General features: G+C 35.3%; 1 protein-coding gene and 1 non-coding gene across 4 annotated transcripts in view; both read left to right on the top strand.

Moving 5' to 3' along the window:
* Positions 1-24,661, top strand: part of CEP57 (centrosomal protein 57) — a 47,328-nt gene that overhangs the window by 11,031 nt on the left and 11,636 nt on the right. For 2 of the 3 annotated variants that reach the window (XM_019923778.3, XM_073808283.1), the window contains exons 2-6: positions 1,397-1,553; positions 18,166-18,345; positions 18,705-18,826; positions 22,211-22,327; positions 23,448-23,525. In XM_019923778.3, coding sequence (XP_019779337.1) covers positions 1,397-1,553; positions 18,166-18,345; positions 18,705-18,826; positions 22,211-22,327; positions 23,448-23,525 — 654 coding nt within the window. The remainder of the gene's footprint in view (positions 1-1,396; positions 1,554-18,165; positions 18,346-18,704; positions 18,827-22,210; positions 22,328-23,447; positions 23,526-24,661) is intronic. The other variant, XM_019923779.3, reaches the window with a different exon arrangement.
* TRNAD-GUC (transfer RNA aspartic acid (anticodon GUC)) lies at positions 17,247-17,319 on the top strand. The gene has a single exon. It is a non-coding gene; the product is annotated as a tRNA-Asp (tRNA).

Raw genomic sequence — 24,661 nt, 5'->3', positions numbered from 1 at the left:
TGTGAAGAACAATATTTAAAGTTAAGCTATATGGTTGATTATGCATGGTGTTTTGCAAGAGCTTTGGCAGTATTATATATTTTAAGAATTGAAAAACACCCTATTTTCTAGCCACCTCCAAAACTTGATGTCAGTTTTCCCAAAAGTTGAAAAAATGCCAACTATTAGTCCTTGTTGCATGTGAACACACGTTTCACAGTAGAGTAGCATGGATTTAAGTACTGCTTTTGAGACTTACCTCCTACCCTTTCCAAGCTCTTTTAGTTTTCACAGCCATAGTGTATGTTTTGTATTTGCTTTCTTAAATCAACTGGAAAATTGCATGGTTTTTAACATGGAAATATAGTCTTCAATTTTTAATAAGATTTAGATACAATATGGTTTTTGATGGCGTTTTATTCCAGGAGGCGGTTTACTGTATTGTAAATATTCATTGTTCCTTTTTAGTTTTCTGGACACAGGTTATTCTGGTACTTTATAGTCAGATATATTCTGGTACTATTCTGGTATATATTCTGGTACTATATAGTTCCCCAAAGGTAAGAGTTGAGAACCTAGTTTACTGTGGCTATTTGAATAAGAAAAATGGATGTCTGAGAGTTTTGAGCAGCTAGCAGTCATATCTTCCACCTGAGCTTTTCCCACTCTAGGTCTTTCTACCAAAAGGAAGTCACCTACAAAAAGCAAAACAGTTAGCATCCCCTGCACTGAAAATTATCATGTGGAATGTAATCCCAAATTGAACAGTATGACAAATGCAGAATGGTGTATGTGTGGAAATAAAGTTTTATATTTATGTGTTCGATAAGCTTTAATGTTTTCTAATGGCTTCTTCCTTTTTTCCCCCTAACTAAATGTAAAATTTTTGAGACAAGGAATATGCCTTATTTTCTTTCTATATACCCCAGAGTTTTGGACATTTGATAGATACTCAGGAATTGTGTAGTTGATTGGGGAAAGATTAATTTAGTCATTTTCTAGCAGTTTCTGATACTGTAAAAAGATAATATTTACTTTTCTGAATATATATCTTACGGTACATATTTTTAAAATAAACTATATTAATAAATTAGACTAATTAATTTATTTTATAATAAACTAATTAATTAAACTATACTCACAATATTCATTGTGAGTACCATATTTAAGTATCTCTGCAGCATTTGTATTCAAGTTGTGTGAACATTATTTCCTTTTTATAGTATTTGGCATATGGCTACATTTAGACATATGAAATGCTTTAAAAGTTTTATTATTTTCAAGTAATGATTGAATTCTGTTGTGTTTGGTCAATGGACTTTAGTTTTTGCCTCCATCGGTGGAACATATGTATATATACACATGCTATTTGTGGTTTAAAATTTTGAAAGGTAATTTCTGTATTTTTATTTTTCAGAACATCTTAGCAGAACCATCAAAGTCTAATGGAAATATGGGTCACGATTGCTCATCTTCATATGTAATATATCCACCTGATAAGCCTTTCCTTAATAGTGATCTGCGACGTTCCCCAAATAAGCCTACATTTGCCTATCCAGAAAGCAACAGCAGAGGTAATAGAGCCTAACAAAATGGAGGTTTCTTTTGTGTGTTTATTCACTGCTTAAAAACTCTTAATTGTGTCTTCCGTTTATTGTAAAATTAGAGGAGGAGAGTATACTTCCCCCTTCCTGTTTTTAATTTTTTTTTTTTTTGGCAGTACACGGGCCTCCCACTGCTGTGGCCTCTCCCATTGTGGAGCACAGGCTCCGGACGCGCAGGCTCAGCGGCCATGGCTCACGGGCCCAGCTGCTCCGCGGCATGTGGGATCTTCCCAGACCGGGGCACGAACCCGTGTCCCCTGCATCGGCAGGCGGACTCTCAACCACTGTGCCGCCAGGGAAGCCCCCCCTTCCTGTTTTTAACCTCCTCAAAATATAATGCCTTTCTTTTGTTCCTTGATTATTAGACATCATCATCCACCTGATCATCAAGACTATGTAACTTTGAGTCATCTAGGACTGTTCTGTCATTTCCAGCATCACTCAGGAACCAAGACTTGTGTTTTGCTTCTGAAATATCCCCAGAACTTACAGGTTTTCTCTGTCTCTTCATTCTCATTGATTTGGTTCAGGCTCTCATCATCTATTGCATAGATAATTGTAATACACTTTTAACCAATTTCTCTGCCTTGGTCTCCCTCTCATCCCCAGTTAACAACATTGCTGCCATTTGCTGTTACTCATCTCTCCCACTGTAAAGAAAAGTTTCAGCACCTCTCCATGGCTTAAATAATGAAGTCTTAGATTTTCTATAACTTAGGCTCTACCTGCTTTACCAGCTTCATCCCTAGCCGCTCTTCCATTCTTCCTTACCCACACATCCTTTGCTTTGGCTGCTTTGAAATATAGTTGTTCCTGAAACTTGCCATCTGTATTAGTTTTCTTGCTGCCTTAACAAATTACTACAAACTTCGCAGTCTTAAATAACCAAAATGTATTATCTGTAGGACTAGCAGGGTACTCTATTTAGGCTCCTGAAATCACAGTGTTGACTGGACTGCATTCCTTACTGGAGAGTCTAGGAAAGAACCTGTTGCTAACTCATTCAGATTCTTGGCCAAATTCAGTTCCCTGTGGTTGTAGAACTGAGGTTCCATTGTCTTGCCGACCTTCAGTCAGCACCAGTCTTTGCTCCTAGAATCTGTCTGCATTCTCGTGCTTTTCTTATGGTCCCCTACAGGAATGGTGGGTCATGTCTCTCTCATGCTTCAAATTTCTCTGACTTCTCCCACTGCTTCTTTCTAATTACAGCCAGAGAAAATTGTCAGCTTTTAAGGGTTCATGTATTTTAGTTAGATTGAGCCCAGTCAAATATTCAGATATAATTTCCCTATCTGTAAGGTCCATAGCTTTAATTACATCTCCCAAAATGCTTTTTACCATATAACAGGTTTTCAGGGATTCTAGGCTTAGGACATAGGCATCTTTGAGTGTCTGTTTTGCCTACCACACCAGCCACGGTGAAAATTATACTCTTTTCTCTAAAGCCTGGATTGTATATTATTTCTTCATAGCAGTCTTCTTTTCTACCAGCTTCCTCAACACATACCTCTCTTCGCTGTCTTCAGATGTCTCTTCTGAACTCTCTTGGTCCTTTGGTCATACCTCATAGCCTTTACTTTTTTGTCTGGGGCGAGGGGTGGTGGTTTCTGTGTCTATCCATCCTATACTGAAAGTAGGTATCATTGGATTGATAGAAACGCTGTAAAAGTATAATGGATCATAATGATTATCTTGGGGCATTGCTACACAGTTCATAACACCATGTTCTGAAGGAATAAAAGAAGCTTATTTACTGTCTTCCACATTATTTTTTCTCGTTTACTTTCTTCTTCCTCTCCTTTTTTCTGCCCTTTCTCATTTTCCTGAAAACCACAAATTACTCACAGGCAGAATTTAGCTTTATTGCTAACACACTAGGTTAAACACTTGCTAACCTTTGCTTTGTGAATAAATCTGCCCCATTTAATTTTTCTTATTCATGGATTCTTTAGTAATTTGCTTTTCTCTGAACTTTAAAAAAAGTCTTTAGATCGACGTAAAGATCAACGTAAAGATCAAAACTAGATGAAAAATCGTGATAGGATTAGTATCTAATTCTTAGACCTTATGTTCCTGCTAGAACTCTTGCATGTTTTTGTGTGTGCTTATTTTTTTAAAAGAAATCATTACTAAAATTTAACTGATTTTTGCTCCACTGTGGGCTTCAGTTATTTGTGTTTTGCTTTTTTAACCTATGTTGTTTGAAAGTTACACAACTTTTGTTATTTTTCTGAATTGCCAGTCTTTAGCTGCTGTATTCTGATGAGTAGCACTTTATCAATTGTTTTATTAACCGTTAAATTAATCAGTATTTTCTTTATCATCATCTTTGAGATACAGTATCTTATGAATAAGATATTTCTAGTTAGTAAATTGAGTATCACCTATTGAAATTCTTAAAAGACACTTAAAAGAAATTTTTAAAGGCCTCGTGTTAAATTTATTTCAGCAAACACTTTTAATGTCCCATTACAGGCTAGGATTTACATTGGTAACTATACTTAGATATCGTTACCTACCTAGTATTTTATTATACAGCCAGTACACAGTTTACAAACCAGTGTTATTCTGAGATTGATTTTTAAGATATTTGCAATGCATTTCCCAATTGAAACAAAAGGGTTCCTAAACTAATTTACAAACAGCTGTTTAACCCATATGTGGCTAAAATATAACACTTCTTTTATCTAGAAAATCATTAGTAAATATAATTGCTACACTACTGATTAAACACAACTTTAAAAAAAGAATGAAAGGAATGAAATGCAGTAACATTTCAGACATAGCAAATATATTTCATTTCATCCTCTCAGGAAAACTGTATAAGGTAGGTATATTCAAAATTAACTGATGAAGAAAATCTCAAAGATGATTACTTTAACATATGCAGTATCAAAACCATTTTCTCTTCCCACTTTTTCCCTGATTTGTTCAGTGAACCCTCAAATATTTACTGAATGAATGAAGGCTTATTTTGAATAGATACTTGCCATGATAAACTTTTTCTTTTATACTTAGTAAATGTTTTTTTCTCACTAATACTTTAGGGGGAAAAACTTGTTTTTTTTAGTTTAGTTATGGTTTAACATTTTCATTGATAAATTACCATTTCACTTCACTATCGGAAAATGACTTTGAAAATATAATTTGACTAATGCCATGGAACGAGATAAACTGTGCTTCTTGTAATTCTCATATTAATTTTGAACTTCAGTTAGAAAAGAAATGAACAAGAAATTCGAAATTATTACTGACATCAAAAAACGTACTAATGTTTCTAGAGAGTCCTTTAAAATAATGGTAACATCATTCCAAAGATTTTCAGTATAACCTATAGGTCATGTCACTTGTTCAGTACATTTCACATGATAGTAATGTGAAGAATGGCTTGGATGTTTGAAACAAGGTAAGTAGCTACAAGGTGGTTCTGCTAGGCCAGTGCTTTCCAACCTTTCACATACCATAGTACATATGGACAATAAAATAGTAATACATATATAGCACACTGAGATAAACTGGTGGGGTTGGTGGCAACTAATCTGGGGTCTTTTACTGTCCCAAGCTACTCTTGATCCCCCTAAGAGCTGAGAGAAAAAACATCTTGGCCTATCTATTACAAATTTGTGTTGGAACACTCAGTGTTATTGGGACCAGTGTTATAGTCAAGTTATAGCTATTGTGTTAGGTATTGATAACAATTTACTGCCCATCTGTTCTTCTAAAGCATTGGTTCTCAATTTTTGGGGGGCCAGGAAACCCATTACATGTGTACATAAGTATTTCAATAAAGAATATTTTTCCAAATTTAAAAAACATACTATAAAGAGTGGCATTGTTTTATTTTACACTGTGTAAATCTCTTATTTCTGGCTTAATAGAAGACAGCTTAACTCTCATATCTACTTTTGCATTCCACTTGTGATGATAAATTGTTCTGATTGAAGTATGTGGGAAAGAAAATCTGGCCTTACACAGATATGCAGTTGGAAAATGAGTAAATTTTAATAGCCTTTCCAACAATTTGTGGCTATTCTTTGACACTACATCACAGCTTGGCAAATACAGTTTCTTAAAATTTAGCTGCAGTGTGGATTATGGAAACATTACTGAGTTTTTCATAATCTGGGACCTCAGAACCACCTACGTGGTTGCATATTAACTAGAAGGATTTAAGATTCAGAAGCAGTTGTAATTACACCTGTGGTTTATTGCAGTGGAATCTGGAGAAATCCAGATTCAGGCTTCCAAAGTTTTTTCTTGTGATCACATAAAACACACTTCTTCCTCCAGCAATAAACTGCATAACTAGGCTCAGAGACAAGGGCTTTTATTTGGGATTGGTCACACAGACACTTTGTGCCTGCTCAGCCAGTCAAGATATTCACCATAAAACATATTGTTTACACAATCTAGGCAGACTTCTGCAGCAGGATTCAGTGCCCTAGTCATACAAAACGACCTTATCGGTTAGTAACATAGAGAACATTCCCAAAGCCAATTCCCAGAAGTTAGTCAAGGTTCAAGCCTGTAAACTTTTTTTTTTTTTTTTGAGTGCTATTCCACTGAAATGCATTGGTTTGTTTTGAACTTTGAATGGCTCTTTTACCCATGCATGACTTGTTAATTGTATTGACTTATACACACTTGTAAAATTTGACATTTCTTTATACAATATCAAAAAGATTACGTTTGTTAATATCACTTGATCTCAATAGAAGAAAACCTTTATATTGGGAAACTATAAAGCTCACAAAACAGATAACTTTTTTTTTTTTTTAGAATTTTAACTTTCAGTTGAATTTTATCATTGACAGCAATTACTGTCAGCTCTTTGAAGGCCCATGTCATTTGAGAATCAGGACAAGCTCATTAGGAAAATGACTAAATACCTTAAGTCTGAATAGTCGTAGTCTAACAAAAGTTCTTTCAAATAAAAAGGGTGTTCTTTTGAAGGAATTGTTTTTTGTTCAGTTCACAAGTCAAACATTTGTGCATCAAGACCATTGTCCTTTGTTACGTACTTTACAGATGTGTCCTTCCCATTTTGTCACACAGTATTAAGTAGATGTGTACTCAAGTCTTGAGATTTAATGATTTTTACTGCTTCATCGAGGCCAACAAACAAGCGGCTTTGTTTTTTCTTACTGAGTGTGGCTGTGGCAAATACAATGCCAAAATTATTGTTTAGTGCCAGTTCTTTGATTTGTGCTAAAATTAGTAGTTCTACCCAACATTGCTCTTGCATCATCTTTGCAAATGTCAACACAGTGAAAAGAGTAAATAAAATCTTAGTAGTGTAATGAAAATAGTGTTGATCTCACAGACCCTGGTGATGAGCCACACCTCCCCATGGGGCCATGCCCCATGCTTTGAGAACCAACATAGTAAAGACTCTGAGTACATACAGAGTCATGTTTTGTTGATGTAAATATTTTTCACCAGATGTGGGAAGAGTAGATAGTAGCATCTCTCTCCAGAAACTAGACAATAGCTCCTTGAAAGCAAGGACTATCCTAATTATTTTTATGTTCTCTTCTTCATCTTGCAGAGTGCCTTACCCATCATATGTGCTCTATAAATGTTGAACTGAAATTTAGGTCAGAAATTAGTCTAAACTGAAGCAATGCCAGTTGAGATAGAGAACAGGAGACTGATTAAGGAGAGATTTATGGATAGTTTGGTGGGCAGTGAAGAAGAAGTCCAAAATTTCTATTGTGGAGAATGGTAGTGTGATTAGGACAAATTACAGGAAAGCTAGAACATTTCAAGGAAAGATAATATAATTTTGGCTGTATCAAATTTGAGATGCCTATGAGTTAGGTGGAGATGAAATAGTAAGCAAATGAAAATAAAAGTGAAGTGTAAAAGAACTCTGCACTAATGAACTCAGGCATGAACAGGGATACGGTAGTAAATGAAGCTATATGTGTGTGGAGGGGGTTCTCTGGAAAGAAAGTAGAGGGGGAAAGGGTTTTGGAAAATAGCACTGTTTAAATAGTGAGCTAAAATTAGTGGGAATAGTCAGAAGGGTAGAGAACTACAAAGACAGAAAAATACTAGGGAAATTAAAGATGTGTACTAGTGATTTGGGTCCCCCAATGTCCCCCCCCTTAATCTGCAGCAAACTTGTGCTGATAAATTAGTGATAGAAGTATTCCAGATAACAGATAGACCCCACTTTGTTGTTAATGAGATGATACTGAGGTCTGCTAGGCTTAATGTACCCCAAATTCTGAATGAATGACAAGCTAGATTGAGAAGAGGAGAAAGTCTTTCATTCTTTTCGTGCTCTAGATGTTACTAGAAAGTTTTCAAACTTTGCACATTAGAATCACCTGAGGATCTTGGACTCCTGCCTTTCATTCCAAATATTCTGTGGTGGTTTTTGCTTGTTTGGGGGTTTTGGGGTTTTTTGTTTTTGTTTGTATGGGATATATTCTGGGCATTAGGATTTTTTAAAGCTCACCAAGTAGTACAGAAAATGCAGTGAAGGTGGGGAATCACTGATTGTCTTAGGGAAAGAAGGAATTATAAATTACTAAGATGAGGTTTAATTTTATTAGGTTAAGAGTTAGAAAGAGATTGCTGCCGTGTCTTCTAATTTATATTTTAGATGAATAATCATGGAGACTTTCCTAGATACGTTTATTGAAACATCTACATACCAACTATGTGCCACACATGATATGTAGCATTGGCGTTTGAATTATGAATAATAGGTTGTCTCTTCCCTCTACGGAGTTCACATTTCAGAGATGATTAAAGTTTAAGGAAAACTCGGTATCTATCTTTGACGCTAAGTTTTCCAGAGGCAATTTGCACTCTCCTACTCAACTAACCAAAATGTATTTAATTTTGAAATGTATGTTCAGGGATACTGTGGGTAAGGAGGATAAAAATTTTAAATCTAGTGTTTGCTGTGGAAGGTCTATTTGTGAAAATAAATATGTACAGTATTTTAGTATGTCACTTTTTTCCATCTTTCAGTGTTTGAATTTGCTTCTTGTTCTAGAAATGTATTTCCCACTGTATACCTTCCCAATATATGAAGTTAAAAATCTCTCATTTTTCATTTCTACATAGAATATTTTTCACTCAAGGGAATTTCTAGGTAATGTGGTTATTTGAACATAAATGCAGCAGTGCATGACCTCATAGATGTGAGGGCAGTAGAAGGGAGAAAAAAGCAAGAGCTCACTCACATACTTTTCTAAGGAAAAACAAAAAACGTAAGATCCATCATTTCATCACCTAGAATGTTTTTAACTCAATAAAGCAGGCATGTTTGTATGAAAACTAAATATAAAGCTGAAAAACTATGCCAAATGTAACTCTTAAAGTGAAGATATAATGTACATGAACTTCCTTTCATACAGAATCTCATTTTTGACATAGAAAATGTATTCAGGGATGTGTGTGCATATGTACTTATGTGTTTATATATTTTTAAATATATATTAGCCATTTGGTAGAATAAAGTCATTTTGCATCTTTATGGTACTGGATTTATTTAATAAAAACTTAGAAAACAAAGAGCAGTTAATAAAAACTTAGCTATAAGTGATAGACATTCCCAGTCTGAACTAGCTTTGGCAAAGAATCTTTTTGGTTTACAAACATGCAAGGGAGGATTGAACAACCAAGAACAGAAAGGCAGATATACGGGTGGACTTAAAGAAATTAGAAACCAGGGACTCAAACATGACCAACACTTTCTCCCCATCTATTTTTTAAATTCTTCTTCTAGCTAGCTTCATTTTCTCTAGCCACAGAACAGCTTTTCCACATATCAGGAAACATGGCTACTAAAAGCTTGAGTTTTAAGTTGAACTAATTCTGGCTTCAGCTTTTGGGGCCAGAGTCCAAAAGTCCCAAGAAGAAAGCCATTGTCTGGGCTTCAGTTGGGTATCCCTGTGGGTCAGTCAGCTGTGGCCATATTTGTGAGAGGGTACTAAAGGAATACATCAGTTGTATTTATAGGCATGTTGAGGTAAGAGGAAATTACCAGGAAAAGACATGTATAAGCCAGACAAACAGTTCCCAAGATGTATGCTATATATATATATATATATATATACTTCATACAGTAAAATATAATAAAGAAAAATCAAGGAAATAAAATTAGAAATAATACAGTGAAAAAAATAGGGTGACATTTATCAGATGTGATGACATTGATTATGTTAAAAAGAAAAAGAAAAACTCGAGTCAGTATATGCTTTTTAAGCCAAACAGAATGACACAGATTAAAAGTAAAAAGCTGGCGAAGACATGTTAGGAACATAACAAATAAAAAGGATGATGGCAGTATTACTGTCAGAATAATTGTCATAGACAAATATCAGCAGTTTCATATGATAATAAATAACAAATAAAACCTAGCTTTAAATTAAGAAAGGGAAATAGCTAGGTGCCAGAAATAAAATTAATTTAAGGCCAAAAGCCTCAGGGACACTCCGAGGAGTCTTGGTATTAGATATAAGCCTCATTTAGGTATTGGGGTACAGAAGGGGAGAAGTTGGGATTTTAAATCTAGGTAGCAACTGGAGACAGAGCTTTAGGCCCAGGTGAAGTGGCTTCTGGAATAATGCTTCCTTTGCAAATCTAATTGGAGAAAAGGAACTGGAATCGCTCAGCCACCTGGCCTGGGAAGGAGGCCATGGTAGAAAAGTCACCTGAGGTGAATCAGCCTAGGCCTGTTCTGTGTGCTCTGTGAGGAGAATACTTGAAGACTTGAATAAATGGAGCTGTGCAATATTCCTCAGTGGAAACTCTTAATATTGTGAATATCACTTAAAGAATGATGTGTGAGAGCTGCATTTTTTCTTTTAATAGAAGGCTTCACTCATATAAAGGATGGCCTCACCATGTCAACTAATAACAGATTATAGAGCTATAAAAATAGGAAGTGTGGTTTGAGCCAGTTCAGAACTAGAAATTAGTGGAACAGAAAGTTCCTAGACAAGTATGTATAAGGATGGAATTCTAGAAATGTATCTATAGATTGACATGGAGAAATACTCATATTTCAATAAGTGTGATATCAGCTAGCAAAGGGATAATTTCACTAACTTATAAAAGCATAGAAAAATCCAGAAGGATTTCAACAAAATGTTTATAATTATTATACTGAGATGATAGGATTGTGGGTCTCTTGGTTTTCCTTTTCATTTCTGTTTTTTCCTAAATCCTGCTTAATGTGCATTCAGATTTTTTGCAAAAGAAAACAGTTAAGCATTACATACTTAAACTTATGGATTGCAGTACTTGGAAGGAAATTCATATAATCTTAAATACTTTCATTATCGATCAAGAAAAGAATGAAAATAATTGTAGTTAACACTGCTGTATGATATATAGGAAAGTTGTCAAGACAGTAGATCCTAAGAGTTCTCATCACAAGGAGAAATTTCTTTTTATTTTTACTGTATGAATATGAGATATAGAAGTTAACTAAACCTACTGTGTTAATTTCACAATACATATAAATCAACCCATCATGCTGGACACCTTAAACTTATACCTTGATGTATGTCAAGTATTTGTCAGTGAAACTGGAAAAAGAAAACCGAAGCATTAATTTAAGTTTGTTAAAGAACCAATAGAGCAAAGACAAGTGGGAGAAAGAAGTAATGTTTGGCGTTTGTTTTGTTTTGAAATAAAAATGCTGAAGATTCCAAGGAACTTCTGAGAAAGATTCTAAAGAAATGCTAAGATTTTAAGGAAAGAACATAAATCAATTATTCACATAGTTAGAAATAAGGAGAATATGATAGATGACTGTAGGACTATTAAGTTCAGTTCTCTGTTAATAAATTTGGGTGTCTTAATAAAATATTTTTAAACAGAAATGAGGGGGAGGGGGTTGACTAGAAAAAAATGCTTAAAACTGTCAAAGTCTCGGTAAGGTTCTAGCCCCGAGTAGTTTTAGGGAATAAGTTTTGAGAAATGTTTAAATAAACAATCTCCATGATATATTAGCCATTTCAGAATGCAGTGAAGGAAAGCATATACTTTTTGGGTCTTTTCGTTAATCTAGCATATCCCTGCAATATCATAGTGGGTGATGTATCAAAAACAATAGAGTGTTCCAGCCAATTGCAATAATAACTGTAAATGCAAAAATAAAATACTAGCAAAATCATTTACTGTTAGGTACAGTTTAATGAAGGAATGCAAGAAATGTTTGCTATTACAAAGTTTAGTAAATACTCAGTGGTTCAAAACAGGCAAAACAACTCAAATGGCATGTATTAATTTTCTCTTTTTCTATTACTTTTTTTTTTACATCTTTATTGGAGTATAAGTGCTTTACAATGGTGTGCTGGATTCTGCTTTATAACAAAGTGAATCATGTATACATATACATATGTATAAATATGCGTCTCCCACCCTCCCACCCTCCCTATCCCACCCCTCCAGGCGGACACAAAGCACCAAGCTGATCTCCCTGTGCTGTGCGGCTGCTTCCCACTAGCTATCTACCTTACGTTTGGTAGTGTATATATGTTCATGCCTCTCTCTCGCTTTGTCACAGCTTACCCTTCCCCCTCCCCATATCCTCAAGTCCATTCTCTAGTAGATCTGTGTCTTTATTCCTGTCTTACCCCTAGGCTCTTCATGACATTTTTTTTTCTTAAATTCCATATATATGTGTTAGCATACGGTATTTGTCTTTCTCTTTCTGACTTACTTCACTCTCTATGACAGACTGTAGGTCTATCCACCTCATTACAAATAGCTCAATTTCGTTTCTTTTTATGGCTGAGTAATATTCCATTGTATATATGTGCCACATCTTCTTTATCCATTCATCCGATGATGGACACTTACGTTGTTTCCATCTCCGGGCTATTGTAAATAGAGTTGCAATGAACATTTTGGTACATGACTCTTTCTGAATTATGGTTTTCTCAGGGTATATGCCCAGTAGTGGATTTGCTGGGTCATATGGTAGTTCTATTTGTAGTTTTTTAAGGAACCTCCATACTGTTCTCCATAGTGACTGTATCAATTTACATTCCCACCAACAGTGCAAGAGGGTTCCCTTTTCTCCACACCCTCTCCAGCATTTATTGTTTCTAGATTTTTTGATGATGGCCATTCTGACTGGTGTGAGATGATATCTCATTGGTTTTGATTTGCATTTCTCTAATGATTAATGATGTTGAGCATTCTTTCATGTGTTTGTTGGCACTCTGTATATCTTCTTTGGATAAATGTCTGTATAGGTTTTCTGCCCATTTTTGGATTGGGTTGTTTGTTTTTTTGTTATTGAGCTGCATGAGCTGCTTGTAAATTTTGGAGATTAATCCTTTGTCAGTTGCTTCATTTGCAAGTATTTTCTCCCATTCTGAGGGTTGTCTTTTGGTCTTATGGTTTCCTTTGCTGTGCAAAAACTTTGAAGTTTCATTAGGTCCCATTTGTTTATTTTTCTTTTTATTTCCATTTCTCTAGGAGGTGGGTCAAAAAGGATCTTGCTGTGATTTATGTCATAGAGTGTTCTGCCTATGTTTTCCTCTAAGAGTTTGGTAGTTTCTGGCCTTACATTTAGGTCTTTAATCCATTTTGAGTGATTTTTGTGTATGGTGTTAGGGAGTGATCTAATCTCATACTTTTACATGTACCTGTCCAGTTTTCCCAGCACCTTTCTCCACTGTACATTCCTGCCTCCTTTATCAAAGATAAGGTGACCATATGTGCCTGGGTTTATCTCTGGGCTTTCTATCCTATTCCATTGATCTATATTTCTGTTTTTGTGCCAGTACCATACTGTCTTGATTACTGTAGCTTTGTAGTATAGTCTGAAGTCAGGGAGCCTGATTCCTCCAGCTCCGTTTTTCGTTCTCAAGATTGCTTTGGCTATTTGGGGTCTTCTGTGTTTCCATACAAATTGTGAAATTTTTTGTTCTAGTTCTGTGAAAAATACCAGTGGTAGTTTGATAGGGATTGCATTGAATCTGTAGATTGCTTTGGGTAGTAGAGTCATTTTCACAATGTTGATTCTTCCCATCCAGGAACATGGTATATCTCTCCATCTATTTGTATCATCTTTAATTTCTTTCATCAGTGTCTTATAATTTTCTGCATACAGGTCTTTGTCTCCTTAGGTAGGTTTATTCCTAGATATTTTATTCTTTTTGTTCCAGTGGTAAATGGGAGTGTTTTCTTGATTTCACTTTCAGATTTTTCATCAGTAGTGTATAGGAATGCCAGAGATTTCTGTGCATTAATTTTGTATCCTGCTACTTTACCAGATTCATTGATTAGCTCTAATAGTTTTCTGGTAGCATCTTTAGGATTCTCTATGTATAGTATCATGTCATCTGCAAACAGTGACAGCTTTACTTCTTCTTTCAGATTTGGATTCCTTTTATTCCCTTTTCTTCTCTGATTGCTATGGCTAAAACTTCCAAAACTATGCTGAATAAGAGTGGTGAGAGTGGGCAACCTTGTCTTTTTCCTGATCTTAGTGGAAATGATTCAATTTTTCACCATTGAGGATGATGTTTGCTGTTGGTTTGTCATATATGGCCTTTATTATGTTGAGGAAAGTTCCCTCTATGCCTACTTTCTGCAGGGTTTTGTTTTGTTTTTTTTTTTTTTTGTCGTACGCGGACCTCTCACTGTTGTGGCCTCTCCTGTTGCGGAGCACAGGCTCCGGACGCGCAGGCTCAGCGGCCATGGCTCACGGGCCCCGCCGCTCCGCGGCATGTGGGATCCTCCCGGACCGGGGCACGAACCTGTGTCCCCTGCATCGGCAGGCGGACCCTCAACCACTGCACCACCAGGGAAGCCCCTCTGCAGGGTTTTTATCATAAATAGGTGTTGAATTTTGTCGAAAGCTTTCTCTGCATCTATTGAAATGATCATGTGGTTTTTCTCCTTCAATATGTTAATATGGTTTATCACATTGATTGATTTGCATATATTGAAGAATCCTTGCATTCCTGGAATAAACCCCACTTGATCATGGTGTATGATCCTTTTAATGTGCTGTTGGATTCTGTTTGCTAGTATTTTGTTGAGGATTTTTGCATCTATGTTCATCAGTGATATTGGCCTGTAGTTTTCTTTCTTTGTGACATCCTTGTCTGGTTTTGGTATCAAGGTGATGGTGGCCTCGTAGAATGAGTTTGGGAGTGTTCCCCCCTCTGCTATATTTTGGAAGAGTTTGAGAAGGATAGGTGTTAGCTCTTCTCTAAATGTTTGATAGAATTTGCCTGTGAAGCCATCTGATCCTGGGCTTTTGTTTGTTGGAAGATTTTTAATCACAGTTTCAATTTCAGTGCTTGTGATTGGTCTGTTTATATTTTCTATTTCTTCCTGATTCAGTCTTGGCAGGTTGTACCTTTCCAAGAATTTGTCCATTTCTTCCAGGTTGTCCATTTTATTGGACATTTATTACTACAGTTGCTTGTAGTAATCTCTCATGATCTTTTGTATTTCTGCAGTGTTAGTTGTTACTTCTCCTTTTTCATTTCTAATTCTATTGATTTGAGTCTTCTCCCTTTTTTTCTTGGTGAGTCTGGCTAATGGTTTATCAATTTTGTTTATCTTCTCAAAGAACCAGCTTTTAGTTTTATTGATCTCTGCTATCGTTTCCTTCATTTCTTTTTCATTTATTTTTAATCTGATTTTTATGATTTATTTCCTTCTGCTAACTTTGGGTTTTTTTAATTCTTCTTTCTCTAATTGCTTTAGGTGCAACATTAGGTTGTTTATTCGAGATGTTTCCTGTTTCTTAAGGTAGGATTGTATTGCTATAAACTTCCCTCTTAGAACTGCTTTTGCTGCATCCCATAGATTTTGGGTCGTCGTGTCTCCATTGTCATTTGTTTCTAGGTATTTTTTTAATTTCCTCTTTGATTTCTTCAGTGATCACTTCATTATTAAGTAGTGTATTGTTTAGCCTCCATGTGTTTGTATTTTTTACAGATCTTTTTCTGTAATTGATATCTAGTCTCATAGTGTTGTGGTCGGAAAAGATACTTGATACGATTTCAGTTTTCTTAAATTTACCAAGGCTTGATTTGTGACCCAAGATGTGATCTATCCTGGAGAATGTTCCATGAGCACTTGAGAAAAATGTGTATTCTGTTGTTTTTGGATGGAATGTCCTATAAATATCAATTAAGTCCATCTTGTTTAATGTATCATTTAAAGCTTGTGTTTCCTTATTTATTTTCATTTTGGAGGATCTGTCCATTGGTGAAAGTAGGGTGTTAAAGTCCCCTACTATGAATGTGTTAACTGTCGATTTCCCCTTTTATGGCTGTTAGTATTTGCCTTATGTATTGAGGTGCTCCTATGTTGGGTGGGGCTTCCCTGGTGGCGCAGTGGTTGAGAGTCCGCCTGCCGATGCAGGGGACACAGGTTCGTGCCCTGGTCCGGGAAGATCTCACATGCCGCGGAGTGGCTGGGCCCGTGAGCCATGGCCACTGAGCCTACGCGTCCGGAGCCTGTGCTCCGCAGCGGGAGAGGCCACAGCAGTGAGAGGCCCGCGTACCACACACAAAAAAAATCTATTACATTTTTTATCTGATTATTCCAGGTATATCAAAGAATTATTGTTCCTTTAAATACTAGTCTTATGTCTGGGCTGTTTTCCTATTCTCTTAGTCTTCTCAGTTGGTTTTTCAGATTTCTGAGTGTGTGTATTCGTGTTTCATATCTGTGTTCTTTCTAATTAGATTGTAGTCTCATTGCATACCAGCAAGAATAAGCTGGCTATATTATAAAAGGTATCATTCCCCTATTTGGGGCCTGCCACATCCTAGGCACTGAAAAACTTGTTGAATTAATGAATTAGGTTAATACATGGGAATGGGTGCCTTGTTTTTAGTGAGAAAGCTCGATTTTTAAAAGATGGTAGTTCTTCCTACTTATTGTATAATTTACATGAAGTTTTATTTAAATCATTGTTTAGGTGAAATGATTCTGAATATTTAATTGGTAAGAATAATTTTGAAATGTTTTAAAGATTTATATACTGTGGGAGACTGGCAGAATTGATGTTTATATTATAAAGTTTTAGTAATGAAAATACTGGCATAATATTAATGAAACCAGAGTAAAAGAAAGTCCTGAAACTGTCTTGGGTATGTGTAAGTAATAATTATATCTGTATGTATAGATATATGTGTGAACTTGGTATATGATAAAGTTGCCATTTAAAGTTCTTCCTTCAATACAAAAATGTTTGTATTGACTTTTATTTGACTTAAAGAATTAAATGTAAAAGTGTATGAAACTATAATAAAGGAAAATACAAAGTTTATCTAATCGAGGTTACAGAAGAACTTCTTAACAAAGAACTTGATGGGAAAGATTGTTAGATATAGCTATGAAAAATCAAAACATCTTTGTATCAAAACTAGAATTAAAGACAATAAAATGGAATGGGGAGACTAATGAAAAATGGGCACAGAAATTCATAAAAGACGGCCAACAATATGTAACAAAATATTTAAACTTTTAATAGAAATGCAAAATAAACTAACCAGAGTAGTATGGGTTTCTTAATCAGAATGGTAGAGATATTGTAATTAGTGATGGTCTATATTGGCAAAGACATGTACTTCTGATGAAAGTACAAATTGATAAAACACTTTTTGAAGGTACTTTGCTCAAGGGTCTTTAAAATATGAATATTCTGGGACTTCCCTGGTGGTCCAATGGTTAAGACTCTGCTCTGTCAATGCAGGGGGCCCGGGTTCAATCCCTGGCCAGGGAACTAGATCCCGCATGCCGCAACTAAGAGCCCACATGCCACAAGTAAAGATCCTGCATGCCACAACGAGGATCCCGTGTGCCACAGCTAAGACCGTCTGTGGCCAAATAAATAAATGTTTAAAATAAAAATAAGTAAATAAAATATGAATATTCTTTGATCCAGTAACTTAGTTTTTCAATTACTAATTGGTCACAAGGAAATAATCTTTTAAGTCTATCTGATTGCATGAGGGAATGCTCGCAGTTCCATAATGCTAAGTGAAAACACTTAGATCAATTTTGATCTCAATTTATGTTATACACATAGGAAAAGACTGAAAGAAATGACCAAAATTGATAGTCAGTATCTCAGGATTATCTGTTCTTTTCTTTGTTGTATTTTCCTGTGCTTTCTACAGTGAATATGTGTTATTTTATAATCAAAAGCTTTTTGATGGGCAGAGTGCTTAGGGTTTTTTTTGAGATCAAAAAGAAATAGTCCTTTATGTGCTTGACTATTTTTAGCTCTATAATTGGATTCTGCATGTGATCCTATTAGTAAAACAAAATATTTATAGTTAATAATGTGCCTTGGGACAGTTTATGAATTTTGTATGATTAGCTAAATATTTTTACCATTTTATAAAATCTTTGAAATGTTTTTACCATGGCATTTTTTACTTGAGTACCTAGCACATTTCAGAGACTCAAAAGATGTCTTTAAATGGAGTTTTTTAAACAATTACCATGTGATGATAATTCCCAAAGAGTGATCCTCCATCAATTTTATTTTTTATTTAGATGAGTTTATTCTTTTTCAGTGAACTTTTTCCGTATGTATTATAGTATCCATGTTTGTATTTGGCAGCTATATTTTCTGCTCTGAAGAATCTTCAAGATAAAATTCGACGTTTAGAACTTGAAAGGATTCAGGCAGAAGAAAGTGTGAAAACCTTGTCTAAAGAAACAATTGAATATAAGAAAGTACTGGATGAACAGATACAAGAAAGGGAGAATTCAAAGAATGAGGAATCAAAGCACAATCAAGGTTTGTTTAATTATGAAAGAAATGAAACACTATCAAAATAAGTATGGTAAAATCACTCTAAAAGAAATTCCACATTAGTGTTTTCTAGTGCTTAGTGTCTTCGAGCACTACAAAATTACATTTATATTTGGGAGCATTTTGTGGAACAAGTGCTGACGTCCTGTATTATATTTACTGTCAGAATTCAAGGCAGATTAGACTAACATACAGAAAGAGAATGACTTAGGTCATCTGAAAAGGCTTCTAGAGCTACTGGAAAATGTTTATTATATATACTGTAGATTCATGTTAAGCAGGTTCTTAAAACTAAAACTTCTGCGAGTGAGCTGATTTCTGCTTTTCTTATGAATTCTTTTTAGAGCTGACATCTCAGCTGTTAGCTGCAGAAAATAAATGTAATCTTTTAGAAAAACAATTGGAATACATGCGTAACATGATAAAGCATGCAGAAATGGAGAGGACATCTGTATTAGAGAAACAGGTATGTTACTTCATAGAGTCACTCTCAAGAAAAGTTAGTTATAGAGAAAATTAAGTTGATATAAAGACCTTTTTTCTCAGTGAGGACTAATGGTGCTGTTACAAGTAATCAATTCTCCATCCATCTTAAAAGATAATAGTACCAGTAGTTCATTTTGAAAAACTGCTAGTGGAAGCTTTGAGAAAAATGTGGTTTGTTTTTTCAGCGAAGCTAAATAGAGGAGTTTCCTTTTTGGATGACCCTCACACACACTGCCATATCCTCTACACACAGCTTTAACAGCTTCTGCTTTGGAACAGTACAACAGCACAGGACTGAAATTACTTGGGATCAGTTATGGTGTCTGAAGATTTGATTGGTCTTCATTGTTATTGCTGTATTTGGTAGAGTTTTACTTAAATTGGAAAAATACTACACATTTAATTGTGTTTTCTTTTCAGGTCATGTTAACTTCTTTGTACGTTATCAGAAGTATAAATAAGCATATTATGTACCTCTCTGCCTCTTGAATTTTGTTTAAAGACTCAACTCAGGTAGCACATTTCAAGGTTCTTTATACTTTGAAAGATTTTTTACCGTTGTTATTTTAACAAAAATATTTTGCTCTGTCAAACCAGAGGTATTTTAATTTAAGTAACCTATGCATTTACAAGAGGACATCTGCAATATCAGTCTCGAATATATTTTTTTAAAACATACCTCCTTTTCCTATTATGAATATAGAATTTGATTTCATCATGAATACCATAGTTTCTGGGCATCTTAACTTTATTATGCAAAAGTTGAATGTTTATATGCTTAATATTTTGCTAGGTACTCTGCAGTGTGAAAGAAATTAAATGCTTTCCACCTCAGTCAGCTTTCAGTCATAGTTGGAGATATCAAAGAAATATTTGATTGCACAACAATATTTAAGAGGATGTTTCAGCAATTTTCATTTGTATTATAGGTCTCTTTACTATGCCATTGAGTTTATTTGTGACCATATTTTTTTGTTTCCAGTTGGGTCCTCTTCAGTCCACCTATTTTTGTTGTTATTTTAATTTACCATTACTTTGCTTTTTATTCCTTCATTTTATCTCTTTGAACACTATAAAAATTCCCAGTCTTAAAATCATTTTTTTTCTTATGAGAACTGTATACGTATATATATATTTTTATGATGAACTCTTATTCTTTGGAGTTGTTTATCTTGGGAATTCCATACTTCTAAGTTGTGTAGGCAGCCTTATGAAATGGTTGTGGATTTGCCTTTGCTGGGGCTTGATGGGTTTCCCTGGTTCTGGTCTGCATTTATGATAATTTGTTGGCTTTGGGCTCCTGCATCGTGCAGATGGTACGTTGCCTGAAATTTATGTCACGTTCCTTGTGTATCTTATACACCAAGGCTATAGTCTTGCCTCGTGTAATATTTGGCTTCAGTATTACTTGCTTTTGATTTATCTTTTTTGCATCTGAAGAGTTCCCTTTCTTCAAACTTGCTATGCAATTATTATTATTTCTGTGTTTTCTCTGGCACTTTTATGTGATGGATGGGGTTTGGGAAAGGGATGGTGAGTTAAATCTGATTGGAAATGGCAAAACGTTATGTACAGTAATACGCAGTTCTCTTCATTGGCATATTTCTGTTCTCGGGTTAGAAAGCATCTGTAAGACAACCGTGAGATGTCTTGACTAATATTGATATAGTTGTTAGACAAATATATATATATATATATATATATATGTATGTCTTTGAATTAAGCCCTGTTTTCATCAGTAAAGTTTGATTAGCCCATTTTATGAGTGGTTCCAATATTGGAAGTGAAGTGTGATTTGTGCCAACATTTAACTCAATGTATTATTTCAAGGGCAGTAACTATCCGCTAAGGTAGGTAGGAGAAAATTAGTAGTTCACACAAATTCCTGAGAAATTTATTGGTTTGTATTACTTTGTCATATTCAAATTTCTGTTAGTATGATACCTATTGCTATAGACTTGTATATGAAGATACACTGTTTACAAGTTCACGTGCTTAATGTTTTGCTTTTTACCAGTAGACCTCAGTTTAGCATACTTCCACTTCTTATCCTAGTTTAATGGTTTATCCTGTGGCTGTCAGTCCTTAAATCTGATAGGTGGCAGTCTTTTCAAATCCTTGACCCTAAGCCTGAAAAAGAAAAAAAAAAAAAAAATGATGGATGTTTTGCGTAGAATTCAGAGGAAGTGTAAATGTTACGTACCAAAACTGTGATTATTGCCTTAATTAAGAGATTAACTATGTTAGAGAACCAGACTAATTACAACTATTTGTGTGTAGCCTATATGTCTAGTAAATACCTTCATTCAGAGCGTATTAACAAGTCTTAGTATAGAGAACCAAATGTTATAATAGTATATAATAAGAACAAGATTTCACTTGTATTTGTTAATTTTCCTCTGGTTTCATCTTAATATTGTTTTCCTGGAATTCCTCTGTAGTACCTAAGTAGTTGTATGAAAAGCCAGACAATATCCCTAGTACTTATTTTACTTGTAACTGGAAGTTTGTACTTTTTAATTTTTATTTTATATTGGAATGGGGTTGATTGACAATGTTGTGTTAGTTTCAGGTGTACAGCAGAGTGATTCAGTTATACATATACATGTATCCATTCTTTTTCAAATTATTTTCCCATTTAGGTTATTATAGAATATTTAGCAGAGTTTCATATGCTATACAGTAGGTCCTTGTTGGTGATCAATTTTAAATATAGAAGTGTGTACATGTCAATCCCAAACTCCCAATTAATCTGTCCCCCTCACCTTTCCCCTTTGGTGACCATAAGTTTGTTTTCTAAGTCTGTGAGTCTGAAGAAACTTAGTATTTTTTTGATTTTTCAAAGGACTGACTTGTAAAAGTCAGTTTTATAATTGTCATGGTCATAGCCTACCTTTTCTCAAGTAAAGCTGGTTAGTCTCATTTTAGGTTATTGGGTTTTTTGCCTGGTTATGTTTCAAGGTTTTATATGGTGAAGGAATCTCAGATTCCTTTTAATTTTTTCAGGGAATTTAGATTACTTTTGATTAAGACCTGTAGATCAGATACTTAGGATAGAAACGTCATGAATGAAAAACTATTCATAGGAACACCTTTCTAAAAGTATTATTTTCACTTGTCCAACAAGTATTTATAGCCACTCCACTAGGCAAGTGGAGACCACAAAAATCAGAGACTACTGTGATTGTGTTTTATAGTCTTGTAGTATAATAACATATATGTAAGTATAAAATAGTACACTAAAAATATAAGAACTTTGAATAATCAAAAATAAATAAAAGCCAGACAAGTAGCATAGTACTCTCAGTGTTAGTTTTTCAGTTTTTTGTCAAATTATTATGCTGTATTTAATATTGTTTCCCAGGTTTCCCTAGAAAGAGAACGACAACATGATCAAACGCATGTTCAAAACCAACTTGAAAAATTGGATCTTCTTGAACAGGAGTATAACAAGCTTACCACAATGCAGGCCCTTGCAGAAGTCAGTGAGAATCTTTTATACTCATCAATGCATAATATTGGTTCTTATGTAAAATTGGATATTTTATAGGAAAAAAAATGACCTTGTAGCAAAGAAACATATGGGAATTTTTTTTAAAGGAAGAAATGTAAATTTGGAGAGAAAGTTCACATTTTATCATCTTAGTGTACATAAGGAAGGAGTTCGTTTTGAAAATGTTGAAAGATGAAGTGTTTTTGAGTATCCTTAAGGCTTGTATCACTTCGTTTTTGTTCTCTGAACTAATTTTAGTTTTTTGTTTTTTTTTTTTTTAATTTTTATTTATTTTTGGCTGCATTGGGTCTTTGTTGCTGTGCGCGGGCTTTCTCTAGTTGTGGTGAGCGGGGGCTACTCTTCCTTGTGGTGCACGGGCTTCTCATTGCAGTGTCTTTTCTTGTTGCAGAGCATGTGCGCTAGGCACGCGGGCTTCAGTAGCTACAGCACGCAGACTCAGTAGTTGCAGCACGTGGGCCCTAGAGCACACGGGCTTCAGTAGTTGTGGCATGTGGGCTCAGTAGTTGTGGCTCGCAGGCTCTAGAGCTCAGGCTCAGCAGTTGTGACGCATGGGCCTAGTTCCTCCGCAGCATGTGGGATCTTCCCAGACCAGGGATCAAACCCGTGTCCCCTGCCTTGGCAGGTGTATTCCCAACCACTGCGCCACCAGGGAAGTCCTAATTTTAGTCTTAATTGATTCATTTGGGAAGTATTTAATACCACTGAGACTATAAAGTTTCAGATTCAGCTTCCGTGTAGCCCAGGGGTCCCCAACTGATGAGGAACCGGGCCACACAGCAGATGAGTGGTGGGTGAGCGAGCAAAGCGTCATCTGCTGCTCCCCATGGCTCACATTACTGCCTGAACCATCCCCCCCCCCAACCTCATCCGTAGAAAAATTTTCTTCCATGAGAAACCGGTCCCCAGTGCCAAAAAGGTTGGGGACCGCTGTTGTAGCCTATATGGCTTCATACAGAGGCTGTGTTCTTTGCCCGTGAATTTTACCCCTAATTCTGTGGAATTGCAAAGGAGAGTCATGGATAAAAATTTTACAAATAGACACTGAAACTCTTTTCACTATTATCACTTTTAATATTTTTATCACTAGAAAAAAATGCAAGAGTTAGAAGCAAAACTCCATCAAGAAGAACAGGAAAGGAAACGTATGCAAGCTAAGGCAGCCCAGGTAAGTTGAAATGTGAGCAGGTAGGCTCCTCACATTTCATGCTACTCTTTATATATAAATAGATGTAGATGTGCGCTGCTTTGATTATTTATAATTTGGAATGATCCAATATATAAATTTGCAGGCTTAGCTTAATATGGAAAACTATAAACATATTTTTACAGACAGAAAGTAAAAGCTGAGCAATTCTTTAGGGTTTTTTAAATTGTGGGCTTTCTATCAGCTTTATTTTTTTTTAAATCAATAGACTAAAAAATATCAGCGACTGTGTACATAATATAATATGTAATCATCTAAAACTTTTCACATTAGTCACTATTGGAAATGTTTGAAAGCCTCATTCAGTATCCTGCTTGTAAGTGCTTCCCTTTTTTGGTGGCCTCGAGACACCAGGACAGTAGCTGAGGTAGTGGGCTACACAACAGGTGGTGACCCATACTAATTTACAAAAGCCACCATATAAGGAAAATGAGCTCTCCTCATTTCTAGCCTTGAATTTTTATCCCATGCAGTGGCCACCAGGTAGAATAGGTGAGGCAGTGTGAATTCACAGAATCATTGAATTTATATATACCAACTAGAACTGCATTTCTAGAAGATACAGCAACATTTCTATATCCAACAAATCTTACAGGCTAAATAAAATACTTCTGTTTATAACTGAAGACTCTCCCCATGTGAGCTTATTAATTCAAATACCTCTTGTTTATTGCCCCTCCCCTTCCAAAGTCTTTAAGTTTTATAACATTTACATGTATCTTTTCTCATAATATTAACACAAAAAGCAGGTCCTGATTCCAAAACAATTAGGAGAGGAGGCTCTGCAGTTCAGGTTGTGGCCAGATGCCAACGGTGTCCTGGGCTCACTTCATAAATGTGCTCGCAGGACTGTAAACATCTATTATCTCATCTTTGTTATCTTGTCTATTTTTTCCAGTGCTTCCCAGAATTCATTGACTTAACATATTCTCTTTCTATTAAACGCAATATATTTTCTTTCTCAAATATTTACCTTCTGATCAATTCGTATGTACTTTTCACCTCTCTGTGCTTTCTGAGTTATATAGTCATGTGGCTTTATTTTTGACCACCAACAAATTTTGAAATTACTTGATTTCTCTCCCCATTCCACTTTT

This window comes from Tursiops truncatus, chromosome 8 (genome assembly GCF_011762595.2).
Source record: "Tursiops truncatus isolate mTurTru1 chromosome 8, mTurTru1.mat.Y, whole genome shotgun sequence".
In the NCBI taxonomy this organism is placed as follows: domain Eukaryota; kingdom Metazoa; phylum Chordata; class Mammalia; order Artiodactyla; family Delphinidae; genus Tursiops; species Tursiops truncatus.
The sequence above is the reverse complement of the archived record's forward strand: the minus strand, read 5'-3'. Positions and strand labels throughout refer to the sequence as shown.